This window comes from Neofelis nebulosa, chromosome 8, assembly GCF_028018385.1.
Source record: "Neofelis nebulosa isolate mNeoNeb1 chromosome 8, mNeoNeb1.pri, whole genome shotgun sequence".
In the NCBI taxonomy this organism is placed as follows: Eukaryota; Metazoa; Chordata; class Mammalia; order Carnivora; family Felidae; genus Neofelis; species Neofelis nebulosa.
This window is the reverse complement of record NC_080789.1, coordinates 37,982,458-38,002,585: the sequence shown is the minus strand read 5'-3', so window position 1 is coordinate 38,002,585 and position 20,128 is coordinate 37,982,458. Positions and strand designations below refer to the sequence as shown.

General features: G+C 36.4%; 1 protein-coding gene across 1 annotated transcript in view; it reads left to right on the top strand.

The window, feature by feature from the left end:
- Positions 1-20,128, top strand: part of ACSS3 (acyl-CoA synthetase short chain family member 3) — a 156,800-nt gene that overhangs the window by 125,580 nt on the left and 11,092 nt on the right. Inside the window, exons 11-13 of the mRNA XM_058741919.1 lie at positions 2,549-2,612; positions 13,458-13,539; positions 15,714-15,836. Of these exons, the coding sequence (XP_058597902.1) occupies positions 2,549-2,612; positions 13,458-13,539; positions 15,714-15,836 (269 nt within the window). The remainder of the gene's footprint in view (positions 1-2,548; positions 2,613-13,457; positions 13,540-15,713; positions 15,837-20,128) is intronic.

Sequence of the window (20,128 nt, the reverse complement as noted above, 5' to 3'; positions counted from 1 at the left end):
TAAGAATATGGCTGTGAAATTAATATGTATGGAATATTTGCTAGGTATGGAGTACTTTGCATACATCATTTCATTTAATGATGAAGTACATTTAATTTAGAGGTATCATTACCATTTTAAAGATGAGTTAGCTGTTGCTCAGAGAGACTGAATAACTTTGCTGAGGTAACATGGCTGGTTAGGTGCTGTAGAGAACGCCCACCATCATGTTTTATTTTTTTGTTTATGTCTTTGCTTGTTTTTCTCACAAAAGCTGTAGTTCTTTCCATTATATATATGCTACCTTTTAATTTAGGAGTGATGACAAGTCTTCTGAACCTCGTTGGTTAAAGATAAAGCCTAAAGATTGCAAATAGAAAAATCATTTCATTCATGCCAGTGGTATGTGAAAATGAGATACAATATATTTTAAATATTTGTTTTTAGATTGTTGGTAGTGGTTATAATAGTTCAGAAATTCCCCTTTTGGGCTCTGCTTTCTAGTTGTATAACTTTTGCAACAATTCACCTAACTTTCCAAAAATTCAATTTCCTTATGTCTAAATGGGAATAATAATACCACATGCTTCATAGGGTCACAACGAAGCATTAATGCAAGCTCTTGCCAGTAAACAGACTGAACTAAGTCTCACCTAGTAGTGTGCTGAGATTTCAGAGAAGCTGGACGAGGTGACTCAATTTAGACTTACACATTCATTTTCCAGACAAGGAAAATGAAGAACAGAAGTTATTTTATTTGCATGAGGTCACACAATTTAGCCTCATAGATTCATGAGGACCCATCTTTGGGTGACAGAGTATGGTTCCTACACAGAGTTCCTATTTGCATGTAAATTATAAAATACTGAGATTTGTCCTTGCTTCTCTAAAGTAACATGTTAAAATAACATGCATTTTCTTTTCAGGACAATGATTAGTTAAGGAAATGGAGATCATTCGGTTTAGTCTAGCAGATGTATTTATAAAAAGACACTTAAGATTTTTTTTTAGAGCAGAAATAGATATTCTGTGAAGTCGGTGACTTTTCCAGGCATGGAAGGTGAACCCAGCTTTAGTGATATCCTCACTTTGAACAGTTCTGTCATCCCTATTCCTTTTATCAGAAAAAATGCTTTGTGTTGAGCCATTTTTAGGGGCTAATGTTTATGGGAGATGTTAAATACATTTCCCTTTCAGAATTTCAGTGCCATTTTTATATCCAGCTATAAGAATGAGTTGAGCTTTGATGCCTCATGAAATTTCAGTATAGAAGTTTCTTGTTGTCTGTAAGCCAATGGCTTACAGGCAGCATAGGTTAAACGTTAGAACTAAAGTATTTATAACCAAAGAAATAGTGACGTTATGACTCATGACTTTTGTGTTTTGTGGTTAGTCAGAGATTCAAAGCATAAGTTGTATCCACTTGGGAAAAGAAAGAAAACCATTTTTTATGTGAAAAATATTCAATGTAATGTAACAATTCCACATTCATTGAGTACCTTCCACAAGCTTGTCACTTTTTTTTTTTTCAAGTAATTCTGGTAACAAACTATGAGAAAAGAATTACTCCCACTTTTTATATAGAGAAATTGAAGGGGTAATACTTGTTCAGGGTAAATTGAGTGAATTGACCACTGTGCTGGGATTTGGGGACAGTTACCCAATTTACTCATTGGGTAAATTGAGTAAATTGACCCAGAGTAAATTGACCACTGTGCTGGGATTTGGGGACAGTTAGGCATGACCTCCACCCTTAATGATCTCACCATCTTATGAAAGGGATATTTACACCACTACTAATTGTCAAAATAGAATTTTAAAGTGCTCTGGGAACACAAAGAAGGGATGATTAATTTTTTCCTGGGGACAATGTCCTTCTTTTCTCATAGCTTCACTCAGTAGAATAACCTGGATGGATGAGGCCGCATACAGGATAAATTAGAGCTTAAAAGATGATATATCCTCATTTCCAGTTTGCACTAGCGGTTGCTGAATGGGGATACAGGCTTCGGCCTCCTAAAATATTTCAGGATTGTAACAGCTTAGCACAGAAAGCATTGGGATAATATTTGGGAAAGTTAAATGGAGCTTTAAGGCTCATAAGTGGATATTCAGCCTCAAATTAGGAAAAAAAAGGGGTTTTCCAGGCTTTTAAATAGTTTATTTTTATTACTTGAGATATTTTTTTTTGGTGTATTTAAGAACTTGATTTGTTTCCTTTAAGTTTTGAAAAACTGGATATATTTTTAATATTTTTGATAGAATAGAAGGGTATGTTAAAGTGGATATAAACATAGATTATGAAATTAACAGCATGCTTGAAATACGATGTCTTTATTTAACGGAGGTTCTGAAGGAAAATTCATAATCTTATTAGGAATCAAAGCATATGCTCTTAATTTTTTGTAAGATGTTAGCATAGTGATATATGTTCATGGTCTCATACGACTTAAAAGATACCTTTAAAGGCACAGCTTTGGGGGCTGGATATTGAAAATATGGAAAGGTTTAAGCTTTAAGGTTATGCATTTTTATTCAAATTTATATTTGTTTATATTTTACTTTGCAGTTATGATTTTGGATGACAACATGCAAAAACTGAAGGCTCGATGTTTAGGAAATATTGTGGTAAAGTAAGAAAAATTTGCAATGCTACTATTTAAAAGAGCAATTATTAGTATATAATATTAAGGGAAAAATGGAGGGACACCTGGGTGGCTCAGTTGGTTAAGCATCCGATTCTTGGTTTCAGCTCACGTCATGATCTCGCCCTCTGTGAGTTCGAACCCCGTGTCAGGCTGTGTCCTGACAGTGAAGAGCCTTCTTGGGATTCTCTCTGTCTTCCTCTCTCTGCCCCTCCCCTGCTCTCTCTCAAAAATAAATAAATAAACTTAAAAATGGAGTGGTTGCCGTGACAGTACTAAAGAGGGGGTTGCAAAGTAAGCTTGTGCATTGTGTGAGAATACACAGTGTCAACTCTTATGGTTGAAGCACGGAAGCCCCATAAGGTAGAACAAATTTAGATACAATTTTTAAAAAGATAAATCCTGCATTTTAAATAATTTTTGATTATACAAGTAATGTGTAGGTAGTGAATTTAACTTAAATACCAAATATATAAAGAAGTAAATAAAGTTTCTATACTCCCACACTTTAGCAGTACGGCATTAATTTTATAATAGATCTGACTTTTTACTTTTTGGCCAGCATTTTATTTTATTTTATTTTTATTTTTTTATTTTTTTCAACATTTTTATTTATTTTTGGGACAGTGAGAGACAGAGCATGAACGGGGGAGGGGCAGAGAGAGAGGGAGACACAGAATCGGAAACAGGCTCCAGGCTCCGAGCCATCAGCCCAGAGCCTGACGCGGGGCTCGAACTCACGGACCGCGAGATCGTGACCTGGCTGAAGTCGGACGCTTAACCGACTGCGCCACCCAGGCGCCCCTGGCCAGCATTTTAGAGTGTTGAAACAATTCAGCTTATTCTTCTGTGCTGCTGTTTTTCCTTTACCCTGTCTCACGAGCATTTTGAACTTCAACTCTGCCTCTCAAAAATGTTTATCCCCATTCTAGACCTTTTAGTCTTTTTTGAAAATTTATGATTATAAATAATGCTATATTGAACATCTTTTTTGTGTTGTCTTTTCTTTCTTTCTTTTTTTTTTTTTAATTTGTTTTTGAGAGAGAGACAGAGAGAGACATGAGCAGGGGAGAAGCAGAGAGAGAGAGGGAGACACAGAATCTGAAGCAAGCTCCAGGCTCTGAGCTGTCAGTACAGAGCCCGATGCGGGGCTCGAACTCACGGACCGTGAGATCATGACCTGGGCCGAAGTCAGATGCTTAACCAACTGAGCCACCCAGGTGCCCCTGTGTTGTCTTTTCTTCTTTTCTGATAATTACTATAGAATTGAATAGATTTCTAAAAGTATAATTACTAGGTCAAATACCAGCCTAATATAAAATCCATGATTTAGCAAGTACCACAATTCCTTGCTAACAGTTTTCATCCTTGTTCATTTGGTAAGCAAAACATGTCAAAATTTGAAGTGAAAATATTAAAAATTGCTTTGATTAAATCCATACTTTAAGATCGTTATGATAGTAGAAGCTGAAATGCAAGTAGATTAAGTTGAGGGACACACAAGATGTGACATTGTAATAATTGATATAGGTTGCTGGAGTGCCTCCGATTAGCATGATACTGGCCTCTTTACTCATATGGTTTAAGTAGTAGAATTTGGCAGGAGCTGTTTTTTTTTTTTTTTTTAATTTTTTTTTTTAACGTTTTATTTTTATTTTTGAGACAGAGAGAGACAGAGCATGAACAGGGGAGGGGCAGAGAGAGAGGGAGAGACAGAATCGGAAGCAGGTTCCAGGCTCTGAGCCATCAGCCCAGAGCCCGACGTGGGGCTTGAACTCACGGACTCACAGACCGTGAGATCGTGACCTGAGCTGAAGTCGGACGCTTAACCGACTGAGCCACCCAGGCGCCCCGGCAGGAGCTGTTTTAAATAAAGAACGTTCTATGTCAAGCCTTGAAAAGGATTTGTTTTCTCATTTATTTAGAAGAATTCTTATGACTTGACATCCTCAGATTGATATGAAATTGTCTCAGGTGAGGTCTCTGAATTGCAGGATACCAAACACATACTCTCACCCGTTCCCTAATCTGAACCTAAATCCTAGATCTGAGAGAAAAAAAAAAAAAGGAAGATATGGTATATTTATACAATGGGGTATTACTCAACAGTGATACAGTATGAGATCTTGGCATTTGCAATGACATGGATGGAGCTAGAGAAAACAATTTTTTTCCCCCTCAGGTTAAAAAAAATTACAATTCTGTGAAAATTAAATGAAAAACAGTAACTTTAAAAAGAATTTATTTCTTCAGGTCGAGATACTTTGGCCTTATAGAAAGCTAACAGAGGAGATATACTTGATGATACACTTCTCAGGTTCTCATGTTATCAGTAAACATGAGTAAATGTTATATTACTCTTTTCAAGTTTAAATTTTAATAAATCTTGTTGGCAAGATGGAAAAATAAAATACTGAATATGCCGTTTATAGTCATAATTTTTCTGAGCCAGAATCCATGTTCTGGTTGAATATCTGCTTGAAATCTCTGGTTGAAATCTGACCTCTTGGGGGGGAAATGGTAGGGATGGGAGGACGGCGTTCCAAGGAACTAATAATCTGAACAAGATCGTGGGTGGATGTTTAGCTTACTTATGGAAGCACATGGTTTTTGAGAGCCTTTGAGAGCACTCTAGCGGCATACATTTTATATAACTGCCTGACTCTATGTGAGTCATCTATTTCATAAAGCAACTCTTCCTGTAAGATCCTAGAGGTACCATTTGATGCCAGCAGTTATACACCCATCTGTGTTCTGTCATTCTCAGTATTGGTGGCTTTGCCCTACTTCCATTCAAAAATAATAAAACGTAGCAATAACCCACATAAACTGTATTTGTTCTTGAAGCCATGAGTATTACTTCAAGTACTTAAAATTAACACAATTGCCTTAAGTCATTCTATGGTTTAAATTGTCACCAATTCAGAATTATTTTCTTCCCTCTGCATTCCTAAACAGGGAATTTTATTATGCTCATGTGGATTCTGAAATTTCTATGTGAACTATTTGGAGATACACTATGTTATGACATGCAGTGGACTTTGATCCCTCCCATACATTAATGGTGAAACTAGATGTTTGAAAATATTATATATATATTATTGTATTCAAAAGGTTAAAGTAGAAAAAATAGGAAAAAAGTTGCCACCAAAATCCCTTTTTTCTTAAAGAATAGTTCTTGTAATGTAATTTTAGGAACTTATTTTTATCTGTGAGAGCAAGGATTTCCTTTTGAAACCTACATCTCTAGAGGCCATTCTATCCTAACCCACCAACCTCAAAATTATTCGTGCATCTGACTGGCTGCCCGCAGTATGCATAGAATGTTTTCATGTTTAACATCTATCCATAAGACTTGTTTGTGTCTGTCTATAGCTGTTCTATGTGCCTTGAGGGGATAAATTATTCATCCAGAATGTGAAATAGCCAATGAATGCTTTTTAAGAGCTCATAATAAATATATGTTTAGTTGAATTAAGGGAGAGAAAAAAACATAGCTTTTTGACTTAATGAAAATTATTTTGGTTTTAAAAAGGAGTGTGTAATTGGGAGATAAAATTCTTTCTGTGTTGATCACATTCTAAAAGGTCTGTGATGTGAAAGCAGGCTTCTTTCCAGAGATTAGCTACATGGGCCCCCCGAAAAACAAGGTGGCATGTAAAAGGGATTATACATGGTGAGAAGGGTCCACAAAATATCTGAGATTCTAAATTTTATTTATTTATTTATTTATTTATTTATTTATTTATTTAATATCTGAGATTCTAAATTTTATTTTATTTTATTTATTTATTTTAATGTTTATTTTTTTTTGAGAGAGACAGAGACAGAACGTGAGCAGGGGTGAGACAGAGAGAGAGGGAGACACAGATTCCGAAGCAGGCTCCATTGCTCTGAGTTGTCAGCACAGAGCCCAATACAGGGCTCGAACTCACAAACCATGAGATCATGACCTGAGCCGAAGTTGGACTCAACCGACTGAGCCACCCAGGCTCCCCTGAGATTCTAAATTGAAAAACAAAATGTTTTGACCCTCAAATTTGAAAAACGGAACAAAATTAATACGTATTTCATTAAATATCTTTGAAATTTAACATCCTAACAACTTCATTGTCAATTTAGCCTTCATAAAGTTTTCATTTCATTTGCAAACAAGTTTTAGGTCTTATTTTCTTACTTGGCATAATTTCCGAATATGTACAGTGACTGCTGACAAATAGTAGCCAATCGTAAACTAAATGTGTGGCTTCTTGCCAAATAATTTTAAAAGCAAAATTATTACTTTTCTTCCAGAAAAAGTTCTAGTTTCTATGGTGTATTGCTATGTTTTATTATTTGTGCATAGATATGGGGTGAGGCCACCAGCAATAAGAATAATTAGGGTCTATGAGGAACTTAAAACTGAGCTGGCATCCAAAGCCAGCACTGGGAGTGATCCTGGCCAGAGATAGATGTCCACTCTCAATTATTCATGCCCATGCTTTTCTTTATTACTTTGTATAATAATGGAGTGGGAGCAGTTTGAAAGAGCAGTATTCCCTAATGTTATTTATGTTCACTAATTATACTTATAGTAGTATAACCAAGAATGCAAGGAAAATCTGCATAGAATATTTGCAATGTATGGGGCTCAAACTATGTTAAAGTAAGTCAATAAAGAAAATGACTCATTGTTTTAGTCCCAAATTTGTTTGCTTTTGTAAGTACTGCTATAGCTTCTTGTTTCGCTATAAACTGTGTTATGAACAGTATAAATAACATTGGAAACTATCTTTCTCTGACAGTTTCTTTAAAATCTGAAGCTATAATCATATTTTTACCCTTTTCAATATATTAAATGTAATGATTCATTTTATCATATTAAGATGATTCACCCTAAAATGAGAAATCATGGTATGTGGAAATGTTAAAAAGAAAGCTCTTGTTCCACTTCGTTTTTTCCATTTTCTTTGTTAACGCTTTTTAGAAACTGCTGTTTTGCTCTCCTGGGGATCCTATAACTGGAAGGTAGATATTTTAAGTGATTCCTAAACTACTGCAGACTCTAGGATGTAATAAACATGAATCCAAGGCTTTTGTAGATTTCTTGCATTCCTAGGATTTTTTTCCTTTCTAGTAGAAGAGAAAACTACATGTCTGCCTGGATGTTAGAGAATTCCTTTGATTTTGAAAGCTACGCCAGGCAATTAATTTAGCGGGAAAGTTATGGCATCTGAATTGCTATGAATACAGGATGTTCACACATTTGGGGAAGTGTTCCTGCAATTGTGTCCAAAGCTCTAAAGTGCAGAAATAAAACTGAGTCAGTAATGTCCAAGCACCCAGAGCAGGGCATGAAAGAAAATTTTCATTGCAATTGCCTTCCTCGGTACCACAGTGCTCACTGTTATTAAAGCCATAGGTCTCTGGCTACTGTAATGAGTAAGCAAGAGTTGATCATAACCAACTTGCACTAACTAATAAATTGTTTCCACAGTATTCAGTTTTCTAAAAAAGAAAACAGAAGTCCTCTTTTATGGGCCTGCATTTCTTGGACCAGATCCAGTGGTTGCTACCAGAAGTGGGGCCTGTCTCCCTGCTGTGTGCCCCCAGCCAAGCCTGGGAACATTGCCCCACAGCCAGTGGTGGGGTATGAGGGAGCCGGATAGCATTGTCCAAGTGGCTTCTACTCGGGTGCCTGGCGATAAATATCTCAGCCACGAGATATTGAACTCCGGTCCCCTAATGCTGTTTATTCACATCTTTATAGCTTTGCAGGAATGATTCAGTCACTCTGCTGCTGTCTTGGGAAAGGGTCAGACAGCTTTCTTTTCATCAGTGTAGCCTTTGAGTACAAGTTTGTTGCATAATTGTAATCATGTTCCTTTTCTAAAGGTCATACACAGATTTTAGCAAGATGTTTTATTAGCCTTACAACATCACTGTGAGGTAGACAGTGAGCCAATGTCGTCCTCATTTTAGACATGGGTATCTAAACATCATTAGTAGTTACACAGCTGGAGCTCACATTCAAACCTAGTCTTTTGTCTGTCCAAAGAGAAAGAAATTACGGCCTAATCAGTCTCTTTGTGGGAAGACAAAAAATAGCCTCACATGAAAATCTCAAGTAAAGCCTAAAGACTCTATCGGAAATATTCGGGTGCAAAGTTGGGATCTAACCCCAGAATTCTCCAGGAAACTGGAGTTGTATCTTCAATTTACTTCTGTTACCATGGAGACTTTTGATGGAGCAGTAAATACAGACCAGCCTGTATCTGGGAATGGAGGCATAAAAGGAGTTTGATATTTCAGAGTGGTCAGGAATGTGTCACCTTCTACAATGAGGGGCATTCCCTTCCTTTCTTAGCTATTTAAGGATTTTTCAGCATCCCCATGCTTCCCCATCATGTGTCCCCTCCACCCACCCCCCAGTGGGATCACTTCAGTTATTTCTCTTTCCCCTTAAGAATGGTCTCTTTGGAAAGACATTCTTTAGGGGTAACTCTTGATTCACAATTAGACAGGTTGCAACAAAACCCTTTTCACTCTGCTTGAAAGAGTTGGGAAAGGTATCACAGGGTGGTAGCATTTTACCTTGGATTTGAAGGAGGAGTACAGATGCTAACCAGCAGATGCCTTGGGATTTTAATATCTTCCTGTTTCTTCTGCCAGTCCAGTGTATCTTTATGTTATTGTAACTACAGAAAAAAGTTCTTTTTCTATAAGATAACTTCAGAAGAAAAGCCCCAGTGCACCCACTGTTCCAGAAAGAAGACCTACATTTAGTATAGAATAATCATTTGGATATCAACAAGAAAAGTGTTAATTTAGAATTCTGCCCCCCCACCAAAAAAAAAATCTGCTCTAGCTCATACATACCTAACTTCTGTCTGAAGCTCATTGCTTCTCTTCTCACATGTTTTATTTCACATATATTTTATATACCTATAGATAATCACAGATATTCCTAATTCTGGAAACCTCTCTTCCTGCTTTTCCTTAGGACTATTATATGGCATCTTTCAAGGTTCCTTTTACAGAGTTCTTCTCTAATATTGAAATAACAACATGAGACTTTATTAGTGAAGAACAGATAGCATTCCCTCATTTTATCCCATTAATTAACAATTTGAATCTCATATATGCTTTCCAGCCTGTTCCTCAGTTAGATTTGGAGATAATGAAGTAGTTTTCTGGGGACATCTCAAAAATGATCAGGAGGCAAATATGCTATTTCCAGTAGATCCACACCTTGGCTTATTAGGCGTGACTTAGTTTTAGGGATAAAACCTTCCCTTCCAAGAGCTCCTGCCAGTAGAGAGTTTAATGACCTGCTGTAAAACTTGCCTGACAAACATCTTTACGTTGTTATTTCATTAACGTGACTGAATAGATATCATTCATGACAGGCTTTCTCCCTGTCTGTTTTGTAAAAATACATTTCTTGTAGTACACAACACGCCAGGATTTTCATATGTCTGAGACCAGAGTTCTTATATCTTTGTATCATTAATGTCTAATACAATGATTGAGGAATACCGGAATCGAACAAATATTGATTGAATGAAGAAAATAAATACATGAGTGAATGAATGAATGAATGAAACATAAGTTCTCTGGCATTTTCTTCTCTTTCATATCTTCATCCTCTCTCCACTGGCTACTTCTACTCAAATCTTCCCCATCTTAAATCAGCCTGCCTCTCTGCCTTAAACAATGACATATCTCTCCTGCCCATCACCCACAAACTTTTAAAAAAAATATAGTCTAAACTTGCGGCCTCCACTTAACTTCCTGTTTAGTTTTTAGTCACACCCCTTGTTGGCCACTCCACACCACTGAAATGGCAATCCTAAGAATACTCAGAATATCTTAATCACTAAGTTCCTTAACCTCTCTTGAATCCACCCTCAGACAAAATCCGTGCTTTCATTTGACCTTGTTGAACACTCAGTCATTATTAAAACTCTATTTTAATGGCTCCTAAGTTACTATTTTTTCCTAGTTCTCATACATCTCTGTTTTATTTTATTTTTGTTCAATGGTTTTTGTTTTTGTTTTTTTTTTTGTTTTTTTGTTTTTGTTTTTTTTTTTTGGTCCTTAAAGAACAATAGCATTTGGCCTTGAATTTCTCCTTCCTGTTTCATGCTCTGTCCCTGGATCTTATCTTTGGTATGTTATTCTTAATTCTCAAGGTCTATGGGTATACCCAAACTTATGCAGACCTTTCACACAGGAATGAGAAATGGTATAAAAATCCCTACACTCCCTGTTCTTCGCAAAATTTAAGCAGGTATTTAAAATTTTGTGCGATAGCTGAAAAAGCCCAGGTCCTTAAAGTTTCCTGCCCCTCACCCCCGGAGGATGACTACCTAGACTTTAATCCTCTAAGCTTTAATTAATTATCAGAATATAACGTATCTGTTATGTATTGTTAATACCAGGGGTAGACAAAGTGAAAGAGAAGCCTGTTTAACAATATGTCCTTCTATATGCATAGTTTTTAGTATGGGCAATATTAAGAGACTCAGGATTTGGACGGGCATTTCTGTATGCCAGATGGAGTTAGGAAACAGCTGCTCCCATTACACCTGGCATGTGCATTCTAATTTGCCTCAGACCCCACCACTCTCTGATGTCTGCCAAACAGCCTAGTGTCAGCTGGCATTTATTATGGCAGTTATCTTTTATTTTTCTTAGAATATTGTTTAAAAATATCACCATGAAAAACATACAGGATTATATATCATGATATATTTGGGGAGAAACAATTGAAAATGATTTATTTAATATGTAAGCAGAATCTATCTCCAGCAGGGTTATTGTTAGCGTTGCTTATTTTATGTATAGTCGGCTTCACTGACTAAGGTTATCTCTTCTGGCCTGTTTTGGCTTTTGATTCACCATCTACCATCACTTCTTGGTGTCCTCTTCACCTCTTCCTTCTCGACATCTTGAAAATGATGCTAAGTTGAATGTGTTTTGGTGGCTTCTCTATCCATATTTTCTGTCCCTGTTTACTAATCAATGATATACACTGGTCTGTAAAATATTAATAATAAAAACACACCGATGAAGTGAAATTATATACATAGTGATTTAGGATTGACATAGTAAAGTCCGTTCAAAGGACCTGAAGGGATCCTCTGCTTCAGCCTGCCTCCTGCCCGCAGACTTAGTGATGAACAGCAGTAGTAACAACAGCAGAATCTCTGTAGTTTTCTTTACGGATTACAGAATGCTTTCACATGCACTTTTATGTCATGATATGAGGTCCAGAAATGCAGATGTTGCATTTCTCGTCCATCTTAAAATGTCACCAAATGAAGCCCTCGCAAGGGAGGACCTGCCTGGAGGCTGGAGAGAGTGGGGCTGGGCGATCGCAGCTGGGCTCCTGATGCCACCTGTAACAGCACTTTCCGTCTGACCGAATGTGAGAATACAGTTCAGCACCTCAGAGGCCTAATACTGGGGTGGGGGGAGGGGGGTGTGTGTGACGTTGCCTCACCTGGGCAGCAGCCACGTCTACTTTGTTTTCAGTTTTCTCAGCAGCCGTACTGTACGGTCCCTGCTTCACTATGTATTTTATTGTATGAGTATGGACGGGGAAGGTTTTTCAAAATCCTTTAAGTTTTACGGTATCTAAATCTCTAGACTTTAAAGCATCTAAAAGATTTCTTTCTGTATCCAGAAAACAATTTGAGTGGGTATTTTTGTCAGGTGGCACTTCTTACAGGGAACCAATCTAACATTTACCTGTCAGAAAGATAGACAGGGGTGCCTGGGTGGCTCAGTTGGTTAAGTGTCCAACTTCAGCTCGGGTCACGATCTCGCTGTTCGTGAGTTCGAGCCCCGCATTGGGCTCTGCTGACAGCTCAGAGCCTGGAGCCTGCGTTGGATTCTGTGTCTCCCTCTCTCTCTGCTCCTCCCCAACTCACGCTCTGTCTCTCTTTCAAAAACAAATAAAACATTTTAAAATTTTTTTTAAAAAAAGGAAAGATAGCTACAGATTAAGCCTTGCCATGCGTAAAACATCTGTTTGGTACTTTGGAGGAAAGCAGGAAATACAAGAGCAAATTGGTCGGAAAGAAGAAGTGTATCCAACCTTATATTTTATATTCTCAGGTATCTCCATGTGTTCATAGGATGAGAAATCACAGAGGTTGGGATGGTTGTGAAAAGGAAGAATAGAGGGCGTACTGAGAGGGAATTCCCTGAGCCGGGAGGGGAGGCAGCTTGACTGTGAAGATAAGATTGTTCCTGGAATGTTTAATTGGAGCATTTCTTCACAGAGACATGCAGGGGTGGCAGTTGGGACCTTGATACTTAAAAAAAAGAAAGAAAGAGAAAGAAAGAAAGAAAGAAAGAAAGAAAGAAAGAAAGAAAGAAAGAAAGAAAGAAAGAAAGAAAAGAAAAGAAAAGAAAAGAAAAGAAAAGAAAAGAAAAGAAAAGAAAAGAAAAGAAAAGAAAAGAAAAGAAAAGAAAAAAGAATTTATTTGCTTATGGTGGAAGCATATTTGTCGTAAAAAGTCATTCAGTGATACATTTTTTATTCCTTTTTGCAGATGTTACGCTTCTTATTGAAACAGTGATTGCTGCTAATATGTCTTTGAATGCCAACTGCACGTGCCTTTTGTGCCCTTTGCAGAAACTACAGTCATCCCTCAATGATGCTGCTATGTCATGATCAAACTACTTCAGCCCTTATTAGACATGATCGATCCAGCAGATTTAGGGGTTGTATTCAATGTGGGATTTGACTTGCAATTATCCATCACACTAGAAAACTATTCAAATCAATCTTTCTTTATTACCATTTTGATCATAATTCTAACTGCTCTGTTTTTATATAAGGTTGCCATTACCACCTGGGGCTTTTTCAGGACTCTGGAAGAATCAGGAAGCATTCAAGCATTTATACTTTGAAAAATTTCCTGTAAGAACTTTATTATACTTTAAAAAAAAAACAAAAAAACAACAACCTTCCAAAGTACTTCTTTATAGTTCTTGCCTATTAAATTGAGCAGCTTTGTTCTGGAATCATAGATAATACTACAACTCTTAACGTTTATCTGGACCAAGTTCTAGATCTCAAAAATAAGAGTGTCCAAAGTAGAATTACCTAAATGAGTCATTTTTATATTTATTTTTCTCAGTCTGTGGACATAGAAAATTTTCAGTTTCTCTTAGCACATTTTCCTGAAATTTAGCAGCCCTCATTATGAGGAAAGTTTCTGTCAAGTTAAAAACTTTGGGGCCATCTATTCTTTCCTACGTTGGATCCCTCTGCAGAATGAAAGCACCGGATGAGAATTGTACACTGTCACTAGGCCCCCTTCACCCCCTAAGCTGGTTATGTGAGCAAAGTTCATTCAGATGGCCCACAAGTTGTATTTTTCTATCCCTTGCCTATTTTTGACATTTTGTTCCTGAATCTTCTCTCTTAGCTTTTTATTTTAAACTCTCATTTTTAAAATATGGACACATGCTAGAGACGGTGTTCTCCCAGCACAACCTCCAGTACCCTGGATAACAAAAAGTGTTCTCCTACTTTCTGTTTTGTCATTTTTTACCTGTTTCTCCATATCACCGTGATGTGTTTTGTGTTTATAACAGCACTTTACTGATAATCCACATCAGGTCCCACCATCATACTGCTGCTGTCCTTTCATCTCTATTTCTTTCCCTGAGACATCCTTGGTTCTCCTCATTATGCATTAGATGAAAAAATAAATAAATACATGGTCATAATTTCATAAAAAAAAAACGAAGTCTCAGTATTTAGCATTTTATCTTTATTATTTGTGAGTGAAAGACAGGTAACCTCATCAGCCAGACAAATGGCAAGATTTAAAATAGCTTCCTTTAGAAGGAGATCATGGAGTTAAATGACCTCAGTAGCTAAGATTAAACATGCCCCAAAGGACTGTGGCAGGGAAGATTTGTCAGTAGGGTTGACTCCTGTCAGCCCAATCTATCTGCCTGATGGGCCACTGTGAAGTCATCAGAGTTCTGATGTGATTAATTACACCCAACAATGGCAAATCAGATGTGAATGTGGTTTTAACATGATCACCTTTAACACTGAAAGCTCTTTCAAAGTCTCAGTTTGTGGTTAAACTATATGGAGTGACTCTACACTCGCCTTGTTACCCTGACCTCATACTTCTCATTAAAGGGCTTGGCCACAGTACAACAAGGTTGAGTAACTTGCCTGTCATTTAGAAGTGATGGAGCTGAAAATTGAACATAAAATCTGATTCCAGAGTCCATTCTCTTTAACTGTACTCTAGGTTTTCTCTCCAACAGAAATCGCAATAAGAACTGACAATTACAGAGGGCTTATGATGTGCCAGAGTCGCCCTCTAGGTATAAACCATCTCATTTATGCTTCATGGAAGCCTTACAGGGTATAGTTCACTACCCTGTTTAACAGATGAGCGTCCTGAATCTCAGAAAGATTAGGAAACCAAATAGTGACTCATCTGGATTGTTCCTAAAGTCTGTGCTCATTACGTAAGAATCAAGATGACTGAAAAGCATTAGAAGAAATATTTCTTTCTACTTCTTATTCCCCTTTATTCATCATTCTGTTGTGATTTTCTGGGTCAGTGAAGATGTGCTGCTACTTTGAGTTGATTAAAAATTATACTTCATCCTTATTATATTTCACGGAAGCTTGAGTCCAATCCAAATTCATGTTAATAAACTTAGCGCTGTATTTTCTAATTATTCATAGAGAGCTTTAAAGCTTTTAAAAATTAATATAATTAATGAAGAAATCTATCAGAATTACTTTACAAACCAAAAGTATATTGGAAATATTGAACTATTCTTCATTAGAAAAATTGAGTTCATAAACTTTATAACTTATAGTTCAGACACTTAACTTGACCATATATAAGAACACTTAAATTGATTCCTGGCTGTTAGAGGAGCAAAGAAGTAAGTTACCAAAATCAAAAGGAATTTAATTCCATAGTCTAGGTATGAAAAAAGTCAAATGCATGGAGTAAATCCATTTTTATCACATATTATATATACCAAGCTTAAATGATTGTCTTACCTAGCAATACATGCTAATTAGACATTATTGATTCTTATTTACAGGGATACTATGACACCATGGATGCTGGTTACATGGATGAAGAAGGCTATCTATATGTTATGTCTCGAGTTGATGACGTGATAAATGTTGCAGGTCACAGAATTTCTGCAGGTGCTATTGAAGAGGTATTGATGAATATTGGTTTACTATTCCAGGTAGTATTTAGAGACAGAACTGAACTTAAGTTAATATTGAGGTTAAGTCACTGTACCTGGAAAATTACTGTACGCTTCAATGGAAGCAGAGGCTAGATTACTCTAGTATTTCTCTTCCCTTATTTCTTCTTGTGTAAATCTTCATATTCTCCAAACTCCCTGATCTCTGCCTGGGTGGTAGTGAGGAATTTTAAGGATATATATGTGTTATTTATAGAAAAGCCTATATATATACATATACATATGTGTATATATATACACACACACATACATATATATATATATACATATGTATACATATATATCCTTAAAATTCCTATATATATACAGGCTATAGCCTATAAATATATATATTTAATTTTTTAATGTTTATTTTTAAGAAAGACAGAGAGAGAGAGAGAGAGAGGGAGAGAGAGAGAAACAGAGCATGAACAGGGGAGGGGCAGAGAGAAAGGGAGATACAGAATCTGAAGCAGGCTCCAGGCTCTGAGCTGTCAGGACACAGCCCAATGCGGGACTCAAAGTCACGAACCATGAGATCATGACCTGAGCTGAAGTGGGTCACTTCACTGACTGAGCCACCCAGACGCCCCACTAGAAGGAGAGCCTATATATTTTTGCTTCTTGATAGCCTCTATCTTCTTGTTTTTCTCTTGCTTGATAACCAGGTTGTATAGAGCCTTTAAGTGGTATGAGATTTAGACATTTTATTCTAATCTTAAATCCTGAGAATTTTCTTCCAACGTAAACACATTGCCACAGAGTCCCCAGAAGATTTTTTTTTAATGTTTTTGGTTTTTGATTTTTACATTTACGTAGAGTAAAATCCACTTTATTGTTGTATAATACCATGAATTTCTATACTTGTTTGATTCTTGGAACCATCACCACAGACAGGATACAGAAAAATGTCAACACTGCCAAAGACGTCTGTCATAAAATTATCTTTGTATTCTAACCCTTCCCATTCCTAACCCTTGGTAACTACTGACTTTTCGTTTCTATGTTTTTGCTTCTCTAGAATGCCATATAAATGGAATAACACTGTATGTAACATTTTGAGACTGGGTTATTTCATTTAGGGAAATACATTTGAGATCCATCCACGTTTTGTGTATATCACTAACTTGTCCTTTTATATTGCTGTGCGGTATTCCGTGTGTGCATGTACTAACCAGTTTCTGCATCTATTCACTCACTAAAGGATATTTGGATTATTTCTAGTTAGGAAAAATTTTGAATAATTCTGTTGTATACATTCATGTATAGGTTTTTGGGCAAAATTCATTTTCATTTTTCTAGGATAAATACCTATAGTGGTTTGCTGGTTTATATGGTAAGTGTATGTTTAATCTTGTAAGAAACTGTCAAACTGTTTTTCTATAGTGTCTGCGCACTTTTACGTTCACACCAGCAGTGTTTGAGGGTTTCTATTTCTTCTTCATCAACACTTGGAGTTGTCATTATTCTTTATGGCAGATGTGAAATGGTATCTCATTGTGCTTTTAATTTGCTTTTCTCTAATGGCTTACTGGCATTGGGCATCTTTGGATATGCTTGTTTCTCATCCACATATCTTCTTGGTAAAATACTTGTTGACATCATCTGCCCCCCCCTTTTTTTTTTTAATTAGGTTGTTTTCTTATTTTTCAGTTTTGAGAGTCCTTTATCTGATACATGATATGCAAATACTGTCTTCCAGTCTGTGGCTAGTCTTTTTATTCTCTTAACAGTGTTCTTAACAGAGCGGAAATATTTTTTATATTGATGAAGTCAAGTTCACTAACTTTTTTCTTTGACAGATCGTGACTTTGGTGTTTTATCTTAGATTTCTTTCCTAACCTAAGGTCATAAATATTTCTCATTTGTTTTGACCTAAGAATTTTATAGTTTCATGTTTTACACTTAGTATAGTATTTCACATTTTCTATCAGTTTACATTTACATTTTGAGTTTTCATGTCTGTGTGTGAATGGTGCAGGATGTAGTTGAGGATTATTACTTTTTTTTAATATGGATGTCAGTAGTTCCAAGTATCAGTTCTTGCAAAGACTCCCTTTCTCCTTTAAATTTCCTTTACACCTTTGTCCAAATCAGCTGACAGTGTTTGAATGGATCTATTCTTAGAGCATGTCTTCTCTTTCATTTTTCTTTGCGTTTATCTCTTTACCAATAATATTCTGTCTTGACACTGTAGCTTTTATGGAATGCCTTCAAGTTGAATGGTGTCCACATTTGTTCTTCTTTTTCAAAGTTGTTTTGGATGTTCCAGTTCCCCTACTTTTCCATATATATTTTAGAACAAGCTTTTGATTGGGTCTTAATCTATAGATTCTTTGAGAAAAATTGATATCTGACCTATACTGAATCTTCCAGTCCATGAATTTCATACATGTCTCCATGCCTTTAGGTCTCTTTTGATAGGTTTCGTCAATATTTTATACTTTTTAGTATACAGATTCTGAGCATATTTTGTTAGCTTTATACCTAAGTATTTAATGTTTAAGGTATTGCAAATAGAATCTTTTTTAAAATTTTGGTTTCTAAATTTTCACTGCTAGTGGATAGAAATACTATTGACTTCTTTGAGCTGGTATTTTTTATAGATTTCTTGAGATTTCCTACATAGATAATCCATCATGTCTGTGAGTAGGGATAGTTTTATTGCTGTCTTTTTAGTCTGAATGCCTTTTATTCATTTTTTTCTTGCCTTCTTGAGCTGGCTAAAACTTCCAGTATGATATTGACTAAGAGTTGTGAGAGTAGACACCCTTGCCTTGTTTTTATCTTAGGGTAAAAAAATTCAATACCTTACCATTATGAATGTTTCCTGGAGCGCTGTGTGGCTCAGTCTATTAAATGTCCTCTTGATTTTGGCTCAGGTCATGATCTCATGGTTTGTGAGGTTGAGCCCTGCATGGGGCTCTGCACTGACAGCATGAAGCCTGCTTGGAATTCTCTCTCTCTCTCCATATATCTCTGCTCCTTTCCCATTCGTGTCTCTCTCTCTCTCTCTCTCTCTCCACCCCCCTCAAAATAAATAAAATAAACATTAAAAAAAATGTTTCCTGTCAGTGTTTCTGGAGATAAACTTTATCAAATTAAGATGTTCATTCTATTCCTAATTTGATCAGTTAAAAATTTTTTTTTAATGTTTATTTATTTTTGAGAGATAGAGACAGAGTGTGAGCAGGGGAGGGTCAGAGAGAGGGAGATACAGAATCAGAAGCAGGCTCCAGAGCTGTCGGCACAGAGCCCAGTGCAGGGCTCAAACTCATGAACTGTGAGATCATGGCCTGAGCCGAAGTTGGACGCTTAACTGACTGGGCCATCCAGGTGCCCCTGTAATTTGATGAGATTTTTCAAAAATCTTGAGTGAATGCCAAATTTTGCCAAGTGCCTTTTCTGCTTCTATTGATATGGTCATGTGGCTTTTCTTTTTAAGCCTTTTAATATGTGAGTTACATTAATTAATTTTCAAATGTTCAGTCTTGCATTACTAGATAAACCTTACTTGGTTGCAATGTTTTTATATATTGATTTTTTACAAACATCTATAGTAATTCTCTTTGTTCTGAAGTTGGTCATCTGTGGTAATCACATAGCCACTCCATCTTTTGTGTTTCAATCTTCTATCTTTTGCCATCCTTTCATTTGGATCATTATGGATCATTATGGATCCATATAAATCCATCATCCGGATCACTATGCTTTCTATGGACTTGTAGATAGCATATAGTTGGATTTTCCTTTTGTTTTTATCCAATCTGAAAATCTCTATCTTTTAACTGGTGGTGTTTTTGGACCACTTACATTTAAACTAATTATTCATATGTTTATATTTATGCCTATCAGTTTATTGGTTTTTCTTTTTGCCTTTTCTTCATTCCCCTCATTTGCCTTTTTTCCCTTCTTTTAAGTCATTTCTTTCTTTCTTTCTTTCTTTTTTTTTTTTTTTTGATAGCTTTTGTTTCTTTACTGAGAACTTCTGTTTCCATTCATTCCAGGAAGGTTTGCCCATACTTCTTGGGCCATGGCTATTTCTGGGTTTTTAATATTCATCTTTGTCAATTTTATCCTGAATGTGCAAATGGGGTGTTATAGGTCAAAGACAGATTTCTTGGTAGTAAGTGTGTCGTTGCCCTCTTACCTGAGGTCTTAGCCCTAGTCCTACATAAGCACCAGACACTTCTAGATGACAGAAAAGGGAGATAATTTTTCTCTGCTTCTAAAGGGGAATGGAGCAGCTTCTTCACTCCTCA